The 18548-nt window shown below is 43.4% G+C and overlaps 1 protein-coding gene across 1 annotated transcript in view; it reads right to left on the bottom strand.

Moving 5' to 3' along the window:
* The window catches only part of LOC136588040 (piezo-type mechanosensitive ion channel component 2-like), a 78039-nt gene extending 60259 nt beyond the window's left edge, over nt 1-17780 (bottom strand). Inside the window, exons 1-8 of the mRNA XM_066586939.1 lie at nt 17702-17780; nt 17525-17614; nt 9852-9975; nt 6037-6149; nt 5070-5333; nt 3282-3387; nt 417-598; nt 66-214 (exon numbers count right to left, since the gene is read on the bottom strand). Coding sequence (XP_066443036.1) covers nt 66-214; nt 417-598; nt 3282-3387; nt 5070-5333; nt 6037-6149; nt 9852-9975; nt 17525-17614; nt 17702-17764 — 1091 coding nt within the window. The 5' untranslated portion in view covers nt 17765-17780. The remainder of the gene's footprint in view (nt 1-65; nt 215-416; nt 599-3281; nt 3388-5069; nt 5334-6036; nt 6150-9851; nt 9976-17524; nt 17615-17701) is intronic.
* Between the last annotated feature and the right edge of the window lie 768 nt (nt 17781-18548).

Here is an 18548-nt window from a genome sequence, read left to right on the forward strand (position 1 = left end):
GTCAAGCGATGAACTCTTTGAACTTAATTCATATTACCATGCCAGGTAAAGTTCTGTTTTCTCACCCCTCCTCTGACATTCCCAGGATCTGTAGAAAAAATCCAGAGATGGTCTTGAACTGGTAGACATAGACAGCAATGAGAACCACCATCGAGTAGGCTACCACTGCGACCCAGAAATATTTTAGGATTCTTCTCCACCATTCATAATTAATCTGCAAATTATGCAAGCAACATTTGGAAAAAACATAAAAACTGCTCCTTTACTGGTACACAGTCCAATGTTGTACAAGGGCTAGTAAACCCAAAACTTGTGAAAATGTAACTTTGATTTTTTATTCCTGAGATCAGTAAAATGAGAAGCTGCCCTCTTAGAGCTTAGCTACATATCTGCTGTGGATCAAAAGTTGCTCTCACCTTATACAAAGCCACGCAGAAGAGGAAAAGCACAATGTAGAGGATCTTATACACCACAACCTTTCCACTAAAACTGACGACAAAAAACATGGCGCAGCAAAAGTAAATCCAGTACTTCACCAGTGTCCCCCGCACCACGGAGCCGACCATTTCCATGAATGCGTTTGGAGGTTCCTCAGTTTCTGCAGAAAGCAAAATAAAAATGAAAAAGCATCTATAAAGTTACAGGAATCTACGAGGCGCCTGCTGTCTATAAACATAACTCATGGTTTATGCTAATTTTATGTATGATTGATAAGTTATACTTGAAATAGCCAAGAGCAATACACTGTGAGTTTCACTCCATGCTAAATTGTATGGACCCTGTGTAGCTAGGCTTTTTTCGGAAGAGTCCAGAGGAATAATTTCCACTGTAAATTTTGCTGTGAATCCATTGCAAATTTTTAGAAAAATTTACATGCATTACATGCAAATTTAGGCATAATTTGCAGAGGTTTTCAACACATACATTGCAAAAATTACTTGGCTTTACTTGCTGGAAAAAATTCATATTTTGCAAAAAGTTAAAATCCACAGTGCAAATCTCCAGTACATTTCCATAACACAATGAGCAGATTGTGGATTTCAACATCTTTAGCCTGAGTCCCACGGGACAGAAATCCCGCGGCTTGGCCATACTGAAAAGTCGCGTGATTTTCGCAGGAGAGCCGCAGCTTCAAAACCCGTGGCATTTCGCCGTGGGCTTTGGAGCAGTTCGGCCACCGGTATTCCGTTACGGCTTTCTCTCCCAATAGAGAGGAGTGAGAGGAAAAAAAGGTTTGACATGCTGCAGCCGTCAATTCCGTGCCGCATCGCCAGTTACGCACAGCTTTGCAGCGACAGATTCGCCACCCCGTATGGACGAGACTTTTGCTAAATCTCCACCATCTGGCTGGCTAATCCTGGTATTAGGAGCCGTGGGCGGATTTGCCGCACAGAAATTCTGCATGGAATATCTACGGCAAATCTGTCCCGTGTGAACCCAGCCTTAGCATGCTTTGATTTCCCTGTGGAATATTTCTTGTATGAGTGGATGGCCACATTTAGACCCCCTATATAATGTCTAAATCTAAGCCCACCAAAGGATTTTTTTAGTGACTTAATCCACTTGAAAAGGTGTGCAAGTATTTAATTGTTTGCGTTTTATGACTTGTTATTCTTTATTTGTTGATATACCTTTTATACTTGGCATTATAATGGCAGATCAAACAATTGGGTGGAGTATGGCTGGAGTTGTAATGATGTCTGAGGAATATGGGCCCTGGAGAGAGGCGGAACTTAAGCCTTGTTCCACGTGGGCGAGTATGTGTGATACAGCACTGCAAGCAGTGAGAGGTGCCAACAAGCTAGGACATACCCATTAAGACAGTTAGAGGAGTAAAAGCTGACCCATGAGAAGAAGAATTAATTGGGGATAAGCATTGAGTGAATATCGGCACCTCAGAGCCATAGCCAAAAGTAATAGGCCTAAGTGAACCTAATGGTTTGTTTCCACCACTCCTGAATGTACCACCAGTGTTTTGTCTAAAGTTTTCATCAGTAAAGAGAACTCTTATTTACATCGTTCGTCCTACTTTCTGATGACTACCACCATACACTGACATGCCAAAAGTCATTGGACAGGAACTATCATGTAGAATGCCCTTCAGCCTGGCAAAGTGTAGCAACTCAATGTGGCATACATTCCAAAAGTGGACAGAAGACATCTGGAGGGATGCTGAGTCATGAAGTCTAGATAGCCAACCACAGCTCCATGGGATTGGTACAGGATCTCGAGTGCAAATCGACCTCTCCACCACATCCCATAAAAGCTTGGGCTGATATAGGGTGAACATGTAGGTCACACCATTCATAGGAAGCCATTTATGGCACAATGCACTATTCTGCTGAAATATCCCATCATTTGGGGGTATATGAAGTCTACTAAAGGCTGAAAATAGTAGGCAACAGTTAATGACGAGTTTAGACAGTCCACTGTACTCAACTCATGCCATAAGAACACACCCCACACCAGTATGGAGCCGCCACTAGCATGCACAGTGACAACTGGGGTCTATGGCTTCATGGGGTCTGCACCACATACGAACCCTATTACAAACCTGAAACAATTGGTACCATAATTCATTGGACCATGCTGCGTGTTGGCAGTCCTCTATGGTCCAGTTATCAACCTCTTGAGCCCAGGTGAGGCACTATGTTCAGCTTCATGGTGTTAACGCAGGACTTCTGTTCCCATAGCCAATGCAAGCTAAAGAACCCCGGATGTGTGGGGGCCCTTCACTGAATGTGGATGAGATTTCAGCCACAGTCACTTGTCTGTTTGCAACGACAATTCGAGCCAGTTGATGTTGGTCATGAACATTAAGCACCTGTGACTGGTGCTACCCACTGTTGGTGGAAATGCCTATTATGATGTATTACCGGTACACACATGACACTGTGGATCATAAAATATTAAATGCCTGCACAACTTCAGAAATGGAATGTCCCATCCGTCTGGCACTCATTGTCGGACCTAATTCAAATATGCATAATTTGCATTGTCTTGCCATGAGCACCCAAGACTTTTGGCATGTCAGTGTACCTTACTGCAGGAGCCTATCTTTAGCCTTACACACTCCTGGATCTAATATTCCAAATTTCTCCTTTGTGAGAAAAATAGGCAACAGGCATAGATAATAAAAAAATTACTAAAAAAAGATTAATGGATAGTAATTTTACGGCAGATTTTGTGACTTGGTGTAAAGAATTATTTTGAGCTATGATTTTTAATACAATGACTCTAGTGAGGATATCCATTCCCTCCATCCATCGTTGCCTACTAACCACCTTCCTCCACCAGAACTTCTTTTAGTGATTCCTTTTCTCCTTCTTCTTGTCGCTCTTTTAGATGCTGCCTTAACAAAGTCCAGAAGACAAAGGCATAGAAGATCTGAAAAATAAAATATCAGTTTAACAATAAGACCAAGAAAAGACAGGGGAGCTCCTTCAGATATAGGACTGATTTGACTTTTAGGAAATAGGGTGAGGTGCTGCCTGTCCACTAATGCCAACCAGATACTACAGAGCATAACGTATAGGCCATAAGGAAATGTAAAAAATGTGGACCTAGAAAGTGCAACCCTCACACAAAAATGATTCCAACTGGTTGTAAACCCGATTCGTCTTTATTAAGAAATTAAAAACAAATGGTCAATATTAACGCGTTTCAGGGATGCAGCCCCTTCTTTGGAAATTACTGTAAAGAGTCCTAGATATGGTCATACAAATAAAAATAGGATATGATGTAATAGTAAAAGAGAGGAAGGAAACAAAATGAATAAAAAATAATACATAAAATATACATGTAAATATATATACAGATGCATATCACCATTATAAAAAAGACCATTAGAAAAGACAGCAAACATGATTGGTGTTTATAACATAACAATTGATAAACCTGCAGGGCACAATGTAAATGCCTCAAAATGTGATAAAAACAGATACTCATAGAGGAGTGGATAAATAAAGTGATGCAGGCGGAGTAAATATATTATATGTCTAAATAACACAAGCATGATGTACAACAATTAATATAAAATAAGTTATTCAAGACATACTGGAACTAGAACAGAAAAATGCAGAATTCAATGATCTATTAATTATGCTCCATTCATTTCATCATACTATGTGTATTTAAAAAATTGCCTATAAACCAAAATAAAAATATCAATATAAAAAAATTATAGATTATAGATAAAAATATTAAAAAAACTGAATATTAATAACAGGCCAGATAAAGTTAATTGGTAACTAACTGAATAAAAAAATAAATCATTATTATCAGCTAAATAAAATGATCAATAACTGACTGAAAAACAATTGTTTAATTGAGAGGCATGATTTTCAGTGCTGGAGCAACATATAAAAGGGAATACTATCCTAATAAGGCCTCATGTCCACGGGATAATTTTTATTTTAAATCCGCAGCGTTTTTCCCGCATACGGATGCATTGGACACCCGCAGGTAGTTAAATACCTGCGGATGTCCTTTTTCCCGTCCGGTGCGGATCCGCGTGCGGGAAAAAAATGGACATGCTCCATTTTCGTGCGGGTCACCCGCGGGGACGGCTCCCGCAGGCTTCTATTGAAGCCTATGGAAGCCGCCCGGATCCGCGGAACACCCATACCTGAATTAAACTCACCTGCTCCAGACGATGCAGATCTTCCTTCCTTCACGGCCGGATCTTCTTTCTTCGGCCCAGCGGATGTGCCCGGCGCATGCGCGCGGTACGCTGCCGGCGTGCCGAGCACATCCGCCGGCCCGAAGAAAGAAGATCCGACCGCTAAGGAAGGAAGATCCGCATCGTCCGGAGCAGGTGAGTTTATTCTGAATTTTAGGCTTCATGTCCGCGGGGCAGGAGGGACCTGCTACAGATTCTACATGAAGAATCCGCGGCGGGCCTGATTTTCCCCGTGGACATGAGGCCTTAATGAACTGTACTAGAATGTAGTGGATGGGATATATTCTACTAGAGTTATGGACAGAACCCGCACTAGAATATCGAACATATGAATGCATCTTCATTTCATTCACTGATCAAAACAAAAAAGCTATCTTTTTTGTCTCACCTTTAGCCCGAGATGCACACAAGGTAGAGAATATGGCTTCAGGTCAAAATCTATAAGGACAGGGGTGGGTATTCCGGGGAACAGCTCTTCTTGGGCGATATTGAGGCCAACAAAAAAATTCTGGATCACTAGAATGTTTGCATAAAAAGCCAAAAATGGGGCACTTAACATGGCGTAACGACGCCGATCCCGTGTCATCCAGATTATGCATGACCATATCAGCAGGACAAATGTCAGCCAGCTGTTGTGTGTGATGCTCCAAATCTAGGTGAAAAAGATATTTCATGACATTGAAAATATGCATGCTAATAATGATAAATCAAACTCATGGTAATTCCTGATACCTTATTAACCCCTTGACGCTGTCTGGGGCTCCGCTGTATCTTCTCTCCAGTCCCCGCCATTGGTCTTCAGCATCTCTTCTGGACAGTGATTAGAAAATCACCGCCTCCAGGAAGCACTGGCTGTGATTGGCTGGGGGCCTCAGCTCAGTCAATCCAAGACAGCAATGTTGAACCAATCACAGCCATTCAATGAATACAATGTATGGCTGTGATTGGTTCATTGAGCGCTAGCTCTGTTTGGCTGAGCTGAGGCCCTCCGCCAATCACAGCGAGCGCTTCCTGGATGCGGGGATTTTCCAATCTCCGTCCAGAAGAGATGCTGAAGACCGGTGGCGGGGACCGGAGAGAAGATACAGAGGAGCCCTGGACTTTTTATGTTGTGCTCTCTTTCTTAATTTTTTGTACACTTCAAACCCAGAATGTGAGAATGCTGCACAATCAATATAAGATGTAGACTGCAAAATAAAAGGTTTTTACATTCTTAAATTTACACTAAAGGGCCTCTTGATTTTCGATGGGGAATGATAAATTTAATGTGATCAGTTCTCTATCATCTAATAATTTTTATCTGCACCTTGTATTACTGCATGAGAATCTGCATCAATCCCGATACATCATCTTACCATCATGACAATTAAGGCACTGACGTAACTCTGCCTCATGATAAACTGCCCAAGGAAAGCCATCCCACCAGGTTTTGACTCCGCTGGAGCAGTCTTCTCTGTTTCCTCCTTCTCTGAGTGACATGAAACACAACATTTATTCTCTAAAAATATAGTTAGCAAAACCTGTGAAATTGAAATATCAGTGAATGCATTAAGCAAAAATGTTTCATACATCATTAAAAACAGACGTGGTGAGTTTTTGCTGAAAAAATGTTTGTGTTTATAAGGAGTTTATCTTCTGCTGATGGTGCTAAGTAGGGGCAGTGAAGATGAATGTTATCCTACCTGTGTCTATGAATTTATATCGTTGCCACAAGTCCCATTCTAAGAAGTGCCCTCTGCTTTGTGCTTTGATCTCCTACACAGTTCTGATCGACAGCTATACTCTGAGTTGGATGCCATCGGTATCCATCAATCAGAAATGGAGTACACTGAGGATACTTCACAAAGAAGCGCTCATGGCACTTGAACTCCAACAATTAAAGGTTATTGCTATCACTGCTACTTCAAATAAAGTGATAGACACAGGTATAATGACACCCCTCTTGCTTGCATTGGCAAGGTGGAAGCTCAGCCTATCACAATTCTCCGACTCCCCCACTCACAGAGATGGTAACACTCTCAACCTAATTTTCCTCCGCCTCGCACTTTACTAACTTCCCCCTCCCACTCTTGGATCACAACCCGCTCTTCCTCTCTATTAGGCACCCTAACACCTCCTCAGACCCTCCCATCTATTTCACCTCCAGGAACCTCCAGACCGTCCCCACCAAACTGTTCGCCAAGAGCCTACAGTCCTCCCTGTCCCCCATCTCTCTCCTTCCATGACCCAACCTGGCAGCCGAACATAGCTCCACCACCTTCAGACGCGTCCTGGATAAAGCAGCACCCCCCTTGACCCAAGCCATCCACCACAGCCCACGATAACCATGGCTCACTCCCCAAATGCGTTTGGAACACCTGGAGCACTGCCGGATGAAACGGCTGTGGTGTAAATCCAAACAGCCTGCGGACCTCATCCACTTTAAATTTATGCTTAAAACTTAGAATCCCGCCATCCACCACACCGAACAAGTTTATCTTACCTCCCTTGTCTCCTCACTAACCCACGACCCCAAATGACTCTTCAACAGTTTCCACTCCCTCCTTAGCACCAAAAAACAGGCCCATGTGACAGACCTCAGTGTTGGAGAGTTAGCCGCACATTTCAAAGAAAAAATTGAAATTAGCTGTAAAAAATTCCCCAAACAATGCACAGCTAGCCCTAATCCGGTCTCTTTAGCACTGCATCCATCACTCACTTACTCACTCACTATCTGTACTCGAACCAACGACAGTGGAAGAAGTCTCCAGACTGCTTTCCGCTGCTGGCCCCACCACCTGTGCTAGTGACCCTCTGCCCTCACACCTCATCTGGTCCCTGTCCCCAGCTGTCATTACCCACCTCACCACCATTTTTAACCTCTCCCTGTCCTCTGGCATTTTCCCCTGCTCATTCAAGCATTCCATCATATCCCCTCTTCTAACGAAACCAACCCTTGACCCTACTGATGCTATCAACTACCAACCTATTTCTAACCTCCCGTTCATCTCCAAACTACTTGAATGCCTGGTCTATTCCCGCCTTACTAGCTTTCTCTCTGACAACTCTCTCCTTGACCCCCCTCCAGTCCGGCTTCCGCCCCCTCCACTCGACCAATACCGCCCTCATAAAAGTGTCAAATGACCTGATGATGGCTAAGTCGAGGGGCGACTACACCCTACTAATCCTCCTTGACTTGTCCACTGCATTTGACACTGTCGACCATAACCTCCTCCTTGCTATGCTTCGCTCTATCGGCCTAAAGGACACTGCTATCTCCTGCATATCCCCCAGACAGCACACCCGCTGCCTTGTGGGTCACACTGGACTCGGACCTCTCCTTCAACCCCCACATCCAATCTCTGACAAGAACATGCCCCCTGCAACTTATCTGTATGTTATAATTATGTGCCATCCAAACCAGTTTCATTCTATAGCCTGACGAAGGGGGCGAGATATCCCCGAAAGCTCGCTGTAACATCATGCATTTTTGTTAGCCATTAAAAGGTATCATATCTACGAGATTACTTGGTTTCTCTCACTGAAAACAATCACACCTGCTCCTCAGGAACATTGCAAAAATCCCTCAGTTTCTGACCACGGACATGCTAAAGACACTCATTGTCGCCCTCATCCATTCCAGACTTGATTACTGTAACTCACTGTTAATTGGCCTTTCCTGCACAAGACTTTCCCCTCTCCAATCCATACTAAATGCCGCAGCTAGACTTACTCCTGTCCAGCCACTTCTCAGACCCCTCTGAACTATGCCAGTCACTGCAATGGCTGCCCATGTATTACAGAACTCAATTTAAACTCCTCAACCTCACCCACAGAGCTCTCCATGGCGCCCGACCATCATACATCACCTCTCTCCTGTCTAGAGATAAGTGAGCATCCAAATGCTCGAGTCCGCGTTATTCGAGCCGAACTTTTCGTAAAATTCGAGAGCTCTACTCAAGTAACGAACCCCATTGACTACAATGGGAGGCTCGAGCATTTTTGTATGTGGGACGCCGGGTGCGTCTCTCTCTCAAAAAATTTGCCAATGACGTGCGCTGCGTCGCGGCAGGGAGGGGCCAAAACAGGCACGTCACAGCTTGGAGGAGCCAAAAACTGGGGCAGAGCCGAACACGGCTTGATGCTCGTTCGAGTAACGAGCACCATCGAGTACGCTAATACTCTAACGAGCATCAAGCTCGGCAGAGTATGTTCGCTCAACTCTACTCCTGTCCATACATCACCCAACCCGCGCTCTCTGCTCTGCCAACACACTCAGACTAGATGTCCCTCTAATACGAACCTCACATGCTCGGATCAAGGATTTCACCAGAGCAGCACTGACCCTATGAAACGCTTTACCCAAAGACAACCAGACAATCCCCGATGCACAGAATTTCAGACGTGCCCTAAAGACTTACCTCTTCAAAGAAGTACACCAACTCTCCAGACTTATCATATACATTCCCTACCCCAATACCCCCTGTACCACCCCACCCGTCCTGATTGAGCTCCCCTATGCTTTGAAAGCGCTGCGGAATAAGTTGGCGAAATACAAATAAAGATTATAATTATTAAAGATTATTATTAGATAACAGACTTTAACAAATCTGAGCATACATATAGACCAAAAGCATGAGATATTGACTCTATATGATCTCTGTTTAGTGCAGCATCAATGATATCTATCAGTGTGCACACAAGGTGTTAATCAGAGAATTAACCATAAGGTCACTTTCACATGGCAACATTTTGCTAAATAGTTTGCATCAGTGTTTCTCATGGGAGGTGCTGGTTCTCATTGAAGAGACTCAGCTGATAGGGGTCCTGATAGGACAATGCTTGATGGGAAAAATTATGCAAATTAGCTTCCCCCCAGAAAACTCTCACTGTAGTAGCACCTACTGAAGATAGCTACCTTATTCTGTGTGCAGTAACGCCCCTAAAGCTGGGCTCTGCCCACTTTTCTAAAAGTGATGGCACATAGCATTAATACCTTAAAAACCTGAGTTTTGGCGTGTATGACAAAACTGCGACTTGTGGACACAAGAATTCTAGCATCCAAGGCATTATAAGTAGGCCTCATTGTATTTTTTTCTTGGTAGATTCCACTCCTGGCTATTGTATACAAATACTGATGCAAAATACTGATCCATGAAAGTGGTCTAAGGCTTTTTTGTGGCAAACTGACCTGTCTCCATAGTTTTCTCTTCATCTTCAATGTATATGGGCACAGAGAATTCAGTATTTACTTGTGGCACCTCACACTTCAGCAGGGGTAATTCTTGCCACCCATTATGCATTACATATTCAGGCTACAAAATATGGGTAAAACAGGCAATTACTACCAAAGTCAAAATGTACTTAAATATGATGCTCAATAATTCATACATTAAATTAAGCATTACGGAGGCAGTCAATGAGCTGACTCCTCAAGCCGAAATGCATTAACCCATTAGTGAGCAGCCGTAAGTGTTTTTAAGGCGGCCACTATGGGGCCTTACTTAGACTAGGCTGCCATGTGTTTAGAGCTGCCTATTCTAAGAACAGCACGGGAATCCCATGCAGAGAGGAGCTGGGTCCTGAATGTGAGATTACAGCCAGAGCTGTCAACTAAGGGCTGGGAGCAGAGAAACCTCTGTTCCCGACCGTTTAACCCCTTACATATCACGATTAATAGCGATCACAGCATGTAAGAGGGTAACAGGAGGAGGTAACTCTGCCCGTCAGCCATCAGCACCTCGCAATGTAATCTGGACTTTTCCAAAGCGTTTGATACTGTGCCGCATAAAAGGATGGTATACAAAGTGAGATTGCTTGATCTGGGAGAGAATATGTGTAAATGTGTAAATAATTGGTCAGTGATAGTAAGCAGAGGGTGATTATTAGCCCCTTATGGCTCCGGGACGTACATTTACGTCCTGCAGCGTTGGGGTATGTATGAAGAGAGACTGCGGCGCGAGCTCTCTTTATACAGTGCGGGCGTCAGCTGACACCCATGGGCAATAGCTGCAATCGGCTGCGCAGTCGATCGTGGCTATTAACCTTTTAAATGCCGCTGTCAGAATTCTGACAGCGGCATTTAAATCCCCAGCATGATATTTAGGGGTCCCCTATGGCCCCCCATGCGTGAGATTGCAGGGAGCCGTATAAGTGTCTTGGCAGCCAGGGTTCTTCTGAAAGGCCCCAGGGCTGTCTTAGCAGACTGTCTATCAAGCTATCCCTGTGGGTTGGCTTGATAGACTGCCTGTCAAATCACAGTATGACGTAATGCATTACGTCATACTGCAGGAGCGATCAAAGCATCACTAGTTGTAGTCTCCCATGTGGGTTAAAAAAAAGTTAAAATAAGATCAATACAGTTTTATTAATTGTAAAAAAAAAAATCTATAAAAGTTTAAATCACCCTCTTTTTGCCATATCTATAATAAAAAAATCTAGATCATAAAATAAACTACATTTTTGGCATCGCTGTGTCCGTAAAAATCCGATCTATCAAAGTTGTGCATTATTTACCCCGCACGGTGAACGTCGTCCGAAAAAAATAATAAAGAACGCCAGAAATGCACTTTTTCAGTCACCCTATCTCCCAGAAAAAATGCAATAAAAGCGATCAAAAAGACCGTTTGTTTTAACATAAACTACAGGACATCACGCAAAAAATGAGCCCTTGCACAACTACTTCGACGAAAAAATTAAAAAGCTATTGCGCGCAGAAGATGGCGGCAGAAAATAATTTAAAAAAATTAAATGTCTTTAAAAGTTTTTCAGTACATTATATGGTGCACTAAATAGCGCCATTGAAAAATACAACTCGTCCCGAAAAAAACAAGCCCTCATACAGCGACGTCAATGAATAAATAAAGAGTTACGATTTTTTAAAAGCAGAGAGGAAAAAATGAAAATTGAAAAAAAAAAAAGGGGGCTGCGTCACTAGGGGGCTTACTCTTTTCCTGCTGTTATACAATGGCGCTATATGCTGGCTAAAGCAAGTACTGCATGAGGTGACACGTTGGATAGGCCCCCGACAGCAGAGAGGCTGGCAATATACAGTAAGAGAACCCCGACAGACGTCTTCCAACATCGGAGCTGTACAGCCTTAAATCATAATGTCTTCAGAGGTCAGACAGTGGATTGGAAAGGGTTAAGGGGTTAATGGTACATAATCTGAATGGGTTACTAATGGGGTACCACAACGGTCAATATTGGAGAGGTAACCGTTACTATTGGGGTACCACATAGGGCAGCATTGGCCTTGTTCTTTTTTTTTTTTTCTTGAACAATAGGTTTTTATTGTAAGGCCTTAGTCAGACGGGCGTTTTTAGCCGCGATTTGCGCATGCGCATGCGTCCGGCGATTTTATAAAACCATTGCTTTGCAATGGTATCGGACACATGAGCGCTTTTTCGTCCGATAAATTATAGAACAAAAAATCGCAGATCGCACCTATCTGCGATTCCTGTTCTCTTCTGTATATGCGCTCAATGGGGCCGGCGGCAGCAGCGCCGACCCCATTGAGAACATAAAGAAGACAAATCATTCTTCTCTGCCACAGCTGTAACAGCTGTGGCAGAGAAGAACGATGTTTGCCCATTGAATTCAATGGAGCGGCAATACAGCCGCTCCATTGAAAGCAATGGGCTGCCGGCGTGCGCGGGGTGAATTGTCGGGAAGGGGTTAAATATATAAGCCCTTCCCTGCAATTCATCCTAAAATGTGTTAAAATAAAAAAAAAATTGTATACTCACCTTTCCGCTGCAGCCTGAGTCCAGCCGCGGCCGCTGTCAGTTCTCCTGAACTGCTTCTCGGCACTATTCAGCCGGCGGGGCTTTAAAATCCCCGCCTGCTGAATGATCTGCCTCTGATTGGTCACAGCCCTGACCAATCAGAGGCCGGTTTCACTCACACACCCATTCATGAATTCATGAATGGGTGAGTGACTGCTGCCTCTCAGCGCTGTGCCAATCAGGGGCAGGTCTGACTCACATCCATTCATGAATTCATGAATGGGTGTGAGTGAGGCATGCCTCTGATTGGCTCAGCGCTGAGCCAATCAGGGGGCAGGTCTGACTCACACCCCCTTCACACCCACTGCAGGACGGCCGCGCGGAGCTCTGGCTGCCGGGAGAAGGTGAGTATACAATTTTTTTTAATTTTAACACATTTTAGGATGAATTGCAGGGAAGGGCTTATATATTTAAGCCGTTACCGACAATTCATCCCGGGCTCGCCCGCAGCGCATTGCTTTCAATGGAGACGGCTCTATTGCCGTCTCCATTGAATGCAATGCGCTGGACAGCTCCGGCCCGTTTCTAATGAAACGCGGCTAGGAGCAGATTTTCAGGCAACTTGCGCGCACCGGTCACGCGATTTGCGGATGCGCATCCGTCATGCGATCCGCAAATCGCGCGAAAAAACGCCCGTCTGACTAAGGCCTTATTGTGAACATTTTTCAACAGATGCAAGACAAAATGCAAACATTGATATACGAATTAAAATCTTCGTAGGCACTTTGACAAATATAACAATATATTTAAAAAGGTAAATAATAGCATAAAAACATAAATTAACAGATTATCGGTATATGACTTCTTACTGTAAATAAATAGCAAAATAAAGTAGGGCAGATAAAAGTAAATAGACAATTAAATTATATTAAATTATTAAGGCAAATAGCAAAAGCAGCTTTGGATCCCGGCCGTCCAATCTCTTCTAAATTTTTCTTTTCTAATTAAAGCACTTGTGTGCATACTTTCAAACCAACAATTGCTATTAAGTAATTTGATTATGTCAGTAATAGAAGGAATGGAGTTAAAGCCCTTTTACACACAACAATTATGGCTCAACAACGAATCTTTTGAGCAATAATCGTTGCGTGTAAATGTGCCCATCTTTTACTTTTCTGCCGAACGATGATTTTATGTTTGGCATAAAATCCAATGTTCGGCAGAAGAGCTGGTAGCAAGGATTTCGCGCTGTGTTCTCCACGTGGATCGCTGATAACACTGTCTCGGCTGTCAGACCCTTGGCAGAATAAAGGGATTGTATTCAGAGAACAGACCACCTGCTGTTCTCTGAATACAGCTCCTGGCAGCTCGCACGCATTAATAAGCTACTAATTTGCATTAGTACCAATTAGTAGACTATGCAAAATGATCACTCAACAGCCAAGTTTTGAGCGATCATCTTTGTGTGTAAAAGGGCCTTTACTATTCTTGTGTTGTGCGATGTGGTTCTACATGTAATTAAGATATGAAGAAGAGGAATGCATAGCATTCTTTTTTAATATATTTATTAATGACCTGGTAGAAGAATTGTGCAGTAAAATATCAATATTTGTAGATGATACAAAACTATAAAAAGTAATTAACACAAGAGAGGACAGAATTCGGTTGCAAATCGATCTGGATAAATTGGGGATCTGACAGATAGACTCACCGCGGAGAATCGCAGCATGCCACGATTTAGCGATTCTCCGCTTGTGGACAAGTGGCTGCGTTTTCCATAGCAACGCTATGGAAAGCGTGCACTGCGTTACTCGCGGCCAGATTATCGCCGCGAGTAACGCAATGCACAGTCGCTCGTGGACAGGAGCCCTAACAAACTAAATGGGAAACCACTGGGGGACACTGACATGGAAAAGGACTTGAAGATTCTTAGTTAAGTGTAAATTTAAGTGGAGCAACCAGTGTCAGGCAGCTGCTGCCAAGGCAAATAGGATCATGGGGTGCATCAAAAGAGTTCTAGGGGCTTATGACAAGAATATTGTTCTTCCTTTTTACAAGTCACTGATTAGACCACACATGGAATATTGTGGACAGTTCTGCGCATCAGTACTCAAAAAGGACATATCAGTGAGCGGGTACAAAAGTGGGCAACTAAAGTAAAATGGAATGGGCAAACTACAATACCCAGAGAGGTTATCAAAATTTGGGTTATTTAGCTTAAAAAAAAAAGACAGCTCAGGGTTGACCTAATAATGTATAATATATCAGGGGTCAATACAGAGATCTCTCCCACGATCTAGTTGCACCAAGGACTGTGACTGTAACAAGGGTGCGCCCTCTACGTCTAAAGGAAAGAAGGTTTCTACACAACATAGAAGGGGGTTCTTTACTGTACAAGCAGTGAGACTATGGAACTCTCTGCCTGGGGAAATGGTGATGGCGAATTGGATAAAATAGTTTAAGAGGGGCCTGGATGCCTTTCTTGAGCGTTACATTACTACAGGTTATAGTCACTAATTACTTCAGAAGCGTTGGTGATCCAGGGATTATTCCAATTTCCAATTGGAAATAAAGCAGGTTGACGAGGTCCGTAGACCATGTGTGATGAGGTCAGACTGGTGCAATAAGTAGCACGGGCAGGCCCTCAATCTTGACCTTCTTGAAAAGTCGAGGTATGAGAGGAAAGGGAGGGAAGTTTAACGGGAACTGGAATTCTGCCCAAGGATTTACTAGAGCATCCACTGCTCGAACTTGAGGGTCCTGAGACCTAAACACATAGACTGGAAGTTTTAGTTAAATCTGGAAGCCATCAAATCGACGTCCAGATGACCTCACCTGACAGAGTGATGCTTCTGCCCTGGCCGTCGAGCTGTGAGTCCCGCCTTGGTGATTTATGTACGCGACGGCTGTCATATTTTCATTTTGGACCTGGACGGGGAGGCCTCTTACCTTGGGTGTGAAGCGTTGAATTGAAAGAAGAATGGCCCAAAGTTCTAAGACATTTAATTAGAGGGGTGGACTCCTGTACTGTCCAAGTGCCCTGTGCAATGAGTTTCTGCAACATACTAAGTAGACTGGCATCCGTTGCGAGAAAGAGGCAGTGCAGTGTTTGAAAGAAGCGGCCCAGAATAATCTGTGGGGAGTCCAGCCACCAGAGAAGATCATGCTAAAGGTATCAAGGTAGTCGGATCTTCAAACCGAGAGAACTTGACGATTTGTTCCATCGGGAGAGAATGGCCCACTGGAAAGGCCATGCATGAAAGTACAGATTGTCGGAACTTTCACCAAAATGTCGCTGAGGTAGAGAATGGCTACTATTCTCTTGGAGTGGGGGAGAGCCACCACTGACACTAGAACCTTTGTGAAAATTTTGGGGGGTATGGCCAACCCGAATGGCAGAGCCATGAATTAGTAATGATCCGAGTGGATGGCAAAGCGGAGGAATTGCTGGTGCGCTCAACATATGGGTACATGAAGATAAGTGTCCTTGATGTCTATAGAAGATAGGAACTCTCCCAGTTCCACGGATGCTGTGACTGACCTCAATGACTCCATGCGGAAGTGGTGAACCCTGACAAAGTGGTTCAAGTTTTTCAGATCCAGAACAGGTCTGACAATCTCATCTTCTTTCTTTTGGTCCTGCAAGGATTTCTTGATATCCAAACACCTGGGGCTGGAGCAATGAGACCAACAAAACGGAGGCCGTTTCTTTTGTACAGAGCTTGCATGGAAGGCTTTATGTTGTGGAACATGCAAACTCTTCCCCCATAGTGGCCTGATAAATAATCTCTGTCAAGTCTGGAGCCACAAACACATGAGCCAACAAAGTTAAGGTGAGTAAATGACTGCTTAGAGATGGCATCTGCAGCCCAAGATTTGAACCACAAGTGTTTGTTGAGAAGTTACTGAAGCAGCTGAGGAGAGAACCAATAGTCTAGCCATATCTAAAGAATTTTGCAGAGAAACTTTTCCACTAGGTCGATCTGCTGGGCAATGTTGTCTAATTCGTCTTGAGGCGAGCCAGAAAGAATGCTCTGACATAGTTGCTTAGCCCATTCAGTAGTGATGCTACTGACCCAGGTAGAGGCAAACACAGGCCAAAGTGCCAAACCCACAGCCTCAAAGGAAACTTAGCAAGTGATTCTAGCTTTGTGTCCTGTACTTCCTTAAGGGACGAAGCGTTAAGCATAGGCAAGACAGTATGTTCTTTACACTGGGGGATCCATTACTGGTGAAGAGGATCACTTCTTCACCAAATCCCCTAGAAAGGGATACATGAAATCCAAATGCTTAGCCGGATAAAGCGTTTGTTGGGAAGGTTCCATTCCCGGACTAAAACGTCTTCAAATTCCATATGGGCAGGGAAGACTTTCGGAAAATGTTTCAGACACCTAAACGAGATGCAGTCAGTAGCTGATTATTCAACTGATGGTCTCTTTCACCTCCACTATCAGGCTATCAACTAGAGAGGAGCGTTCACAGGCCTGTTTCTCATTCAGATCGGAGTCCAAATGAGACTCAGAAAGTTCACCCTTGGAGCAACTTCTGTCTGTCTGTTTATACAAGATTATGGGGGTGGCCAACTTACCTGAGCTACATTTACAGCATTAAGAGATATGTTTTACAGCAGCCTCATGGGCCATTCATACATTGGACAGAAGGAGACCATTGTATGGGAACTTGTATGGGAAACTGTTCTAGACATTCTCTGTGATGTGTTCAGTGGTCATTTTGCAGGGAGGGGAGTAGATAGTCACAGCTACTGATCTATTGTGTATGGTGGATCCTGTGTTATCTGCATATACAGTGCATTTGGAAAGTCTTCAGACCCTTTCACTTTTTCTACATTTTGTTATGTTTTGGCCTCCTGCAAATTAAAAGTCAAATTTGTCCCCATTGATATTTGCATTAAAAAATGCAGTGATAGTAATATATGTTTGGGACCCTCTTTACGGGGACGGCAGATGATGTTGAAAAAATATGCTATTGTTTTACTAGTTAATGTGAGCATATAGAAAAATTAAGCCCAAATGATGTCTTGAGTTTGTTTGCTTATTGAAAATATAATAAAATTTATTTGAACAATAAAAATAGATTTGTTCATAAATGCAGGAGACAATTGCGTGGACACACTCACTTGTATGAGATCGGCATTTGAGGTCCAAAGCATCCCATCCATATGGTGATCGTCTTTAGGGCCATCTTCTTTGCAAATTTCAGGTTCCTCCTTCAACAGATAACTGCAGAATTATAGATCTCTCCAATATATGACTACGGTAGTAGCATAGAGTACTGGGACCATTTCATGACCTACCATTGGATGTTTAGACCACTGCTGCACCAACATAACCAATGTATAATACAGAACAAGCAGCATAAATGGGTTTGTGAAAACTGGCCAGTGTAGATCTTGGTGAAGATGGAGCACCCATAATTCTGTCTGATTGCTCCTGATAATCGCTGTCATACCAAAAAGCCTATTTCAAACAAATAAATAGATTTGCAATAATCACTTGGACATGTCAAATGGTAACATGAAACGCGTTGTAATGAGTATCACTGGACTCTATAGACTGGCATTAAAAAGGGTCTGGAGTTGCATTATTTTCTGGAAATGTAATTTAGATATCCGGACATTGCATTAATGATTACAGAATTGTCCATCTGTAAAAAGCGGCAGAAATCCGTCTGTGGGCATTAGCCCTTAGACACTTTTTTGTGGCATCTAAAAATGGGCATAATTTTGGGGAAAAGAGGGTGCAATCTAAATTCACTATTGTGTGTCAAAAACTGCACCAAAATTGTCCTACTAGGTGGTATAGACAGTCTGAGGGTACGTTCACACGAGCGCATAAACGGCGCGTTTTTGTGGCCAAACGTATATACGTGACCATCTGAGGCAATGGTTTCGAATGTATTCATTCACATGGGCGATTTTACGGCGCGTAAAAACGGCAACCCGCGGAAAAACGGACATACGCGACCGAAATACGTGCCGGCGAATATTCGATGGCCGAAAAGACCGTTTGAAAAGTAGGAACAAACGAAAATACGCTTTCTAGCTCTGGTCGTGATCGGCGAAAAACGTTCTTTCCGGCGATTATACGCTGCGCTCGTGTGAACGCACCCTGAAGCTGCATCACATTTATAATTCAGTATGA

The sequence above is a fragment of the Eleutherodactylus coqui genome, chromosome 13 (genome assembly GCF_035609145.1).
Source record: "Eleutherodactylus coqui strain aEleCoq1 chromosome 13, aEleCoq1.hap1, whole genome shotgun sequence".
In the NCBI taxonomy this organism is placed as follows: domain Eukaryota; kingdom Metazoa; phylum Chordata; class Amphibia; order Anura; family Eleutherodactylidae; genus Eleutherodactylus; species Eleutherodactylus coqui.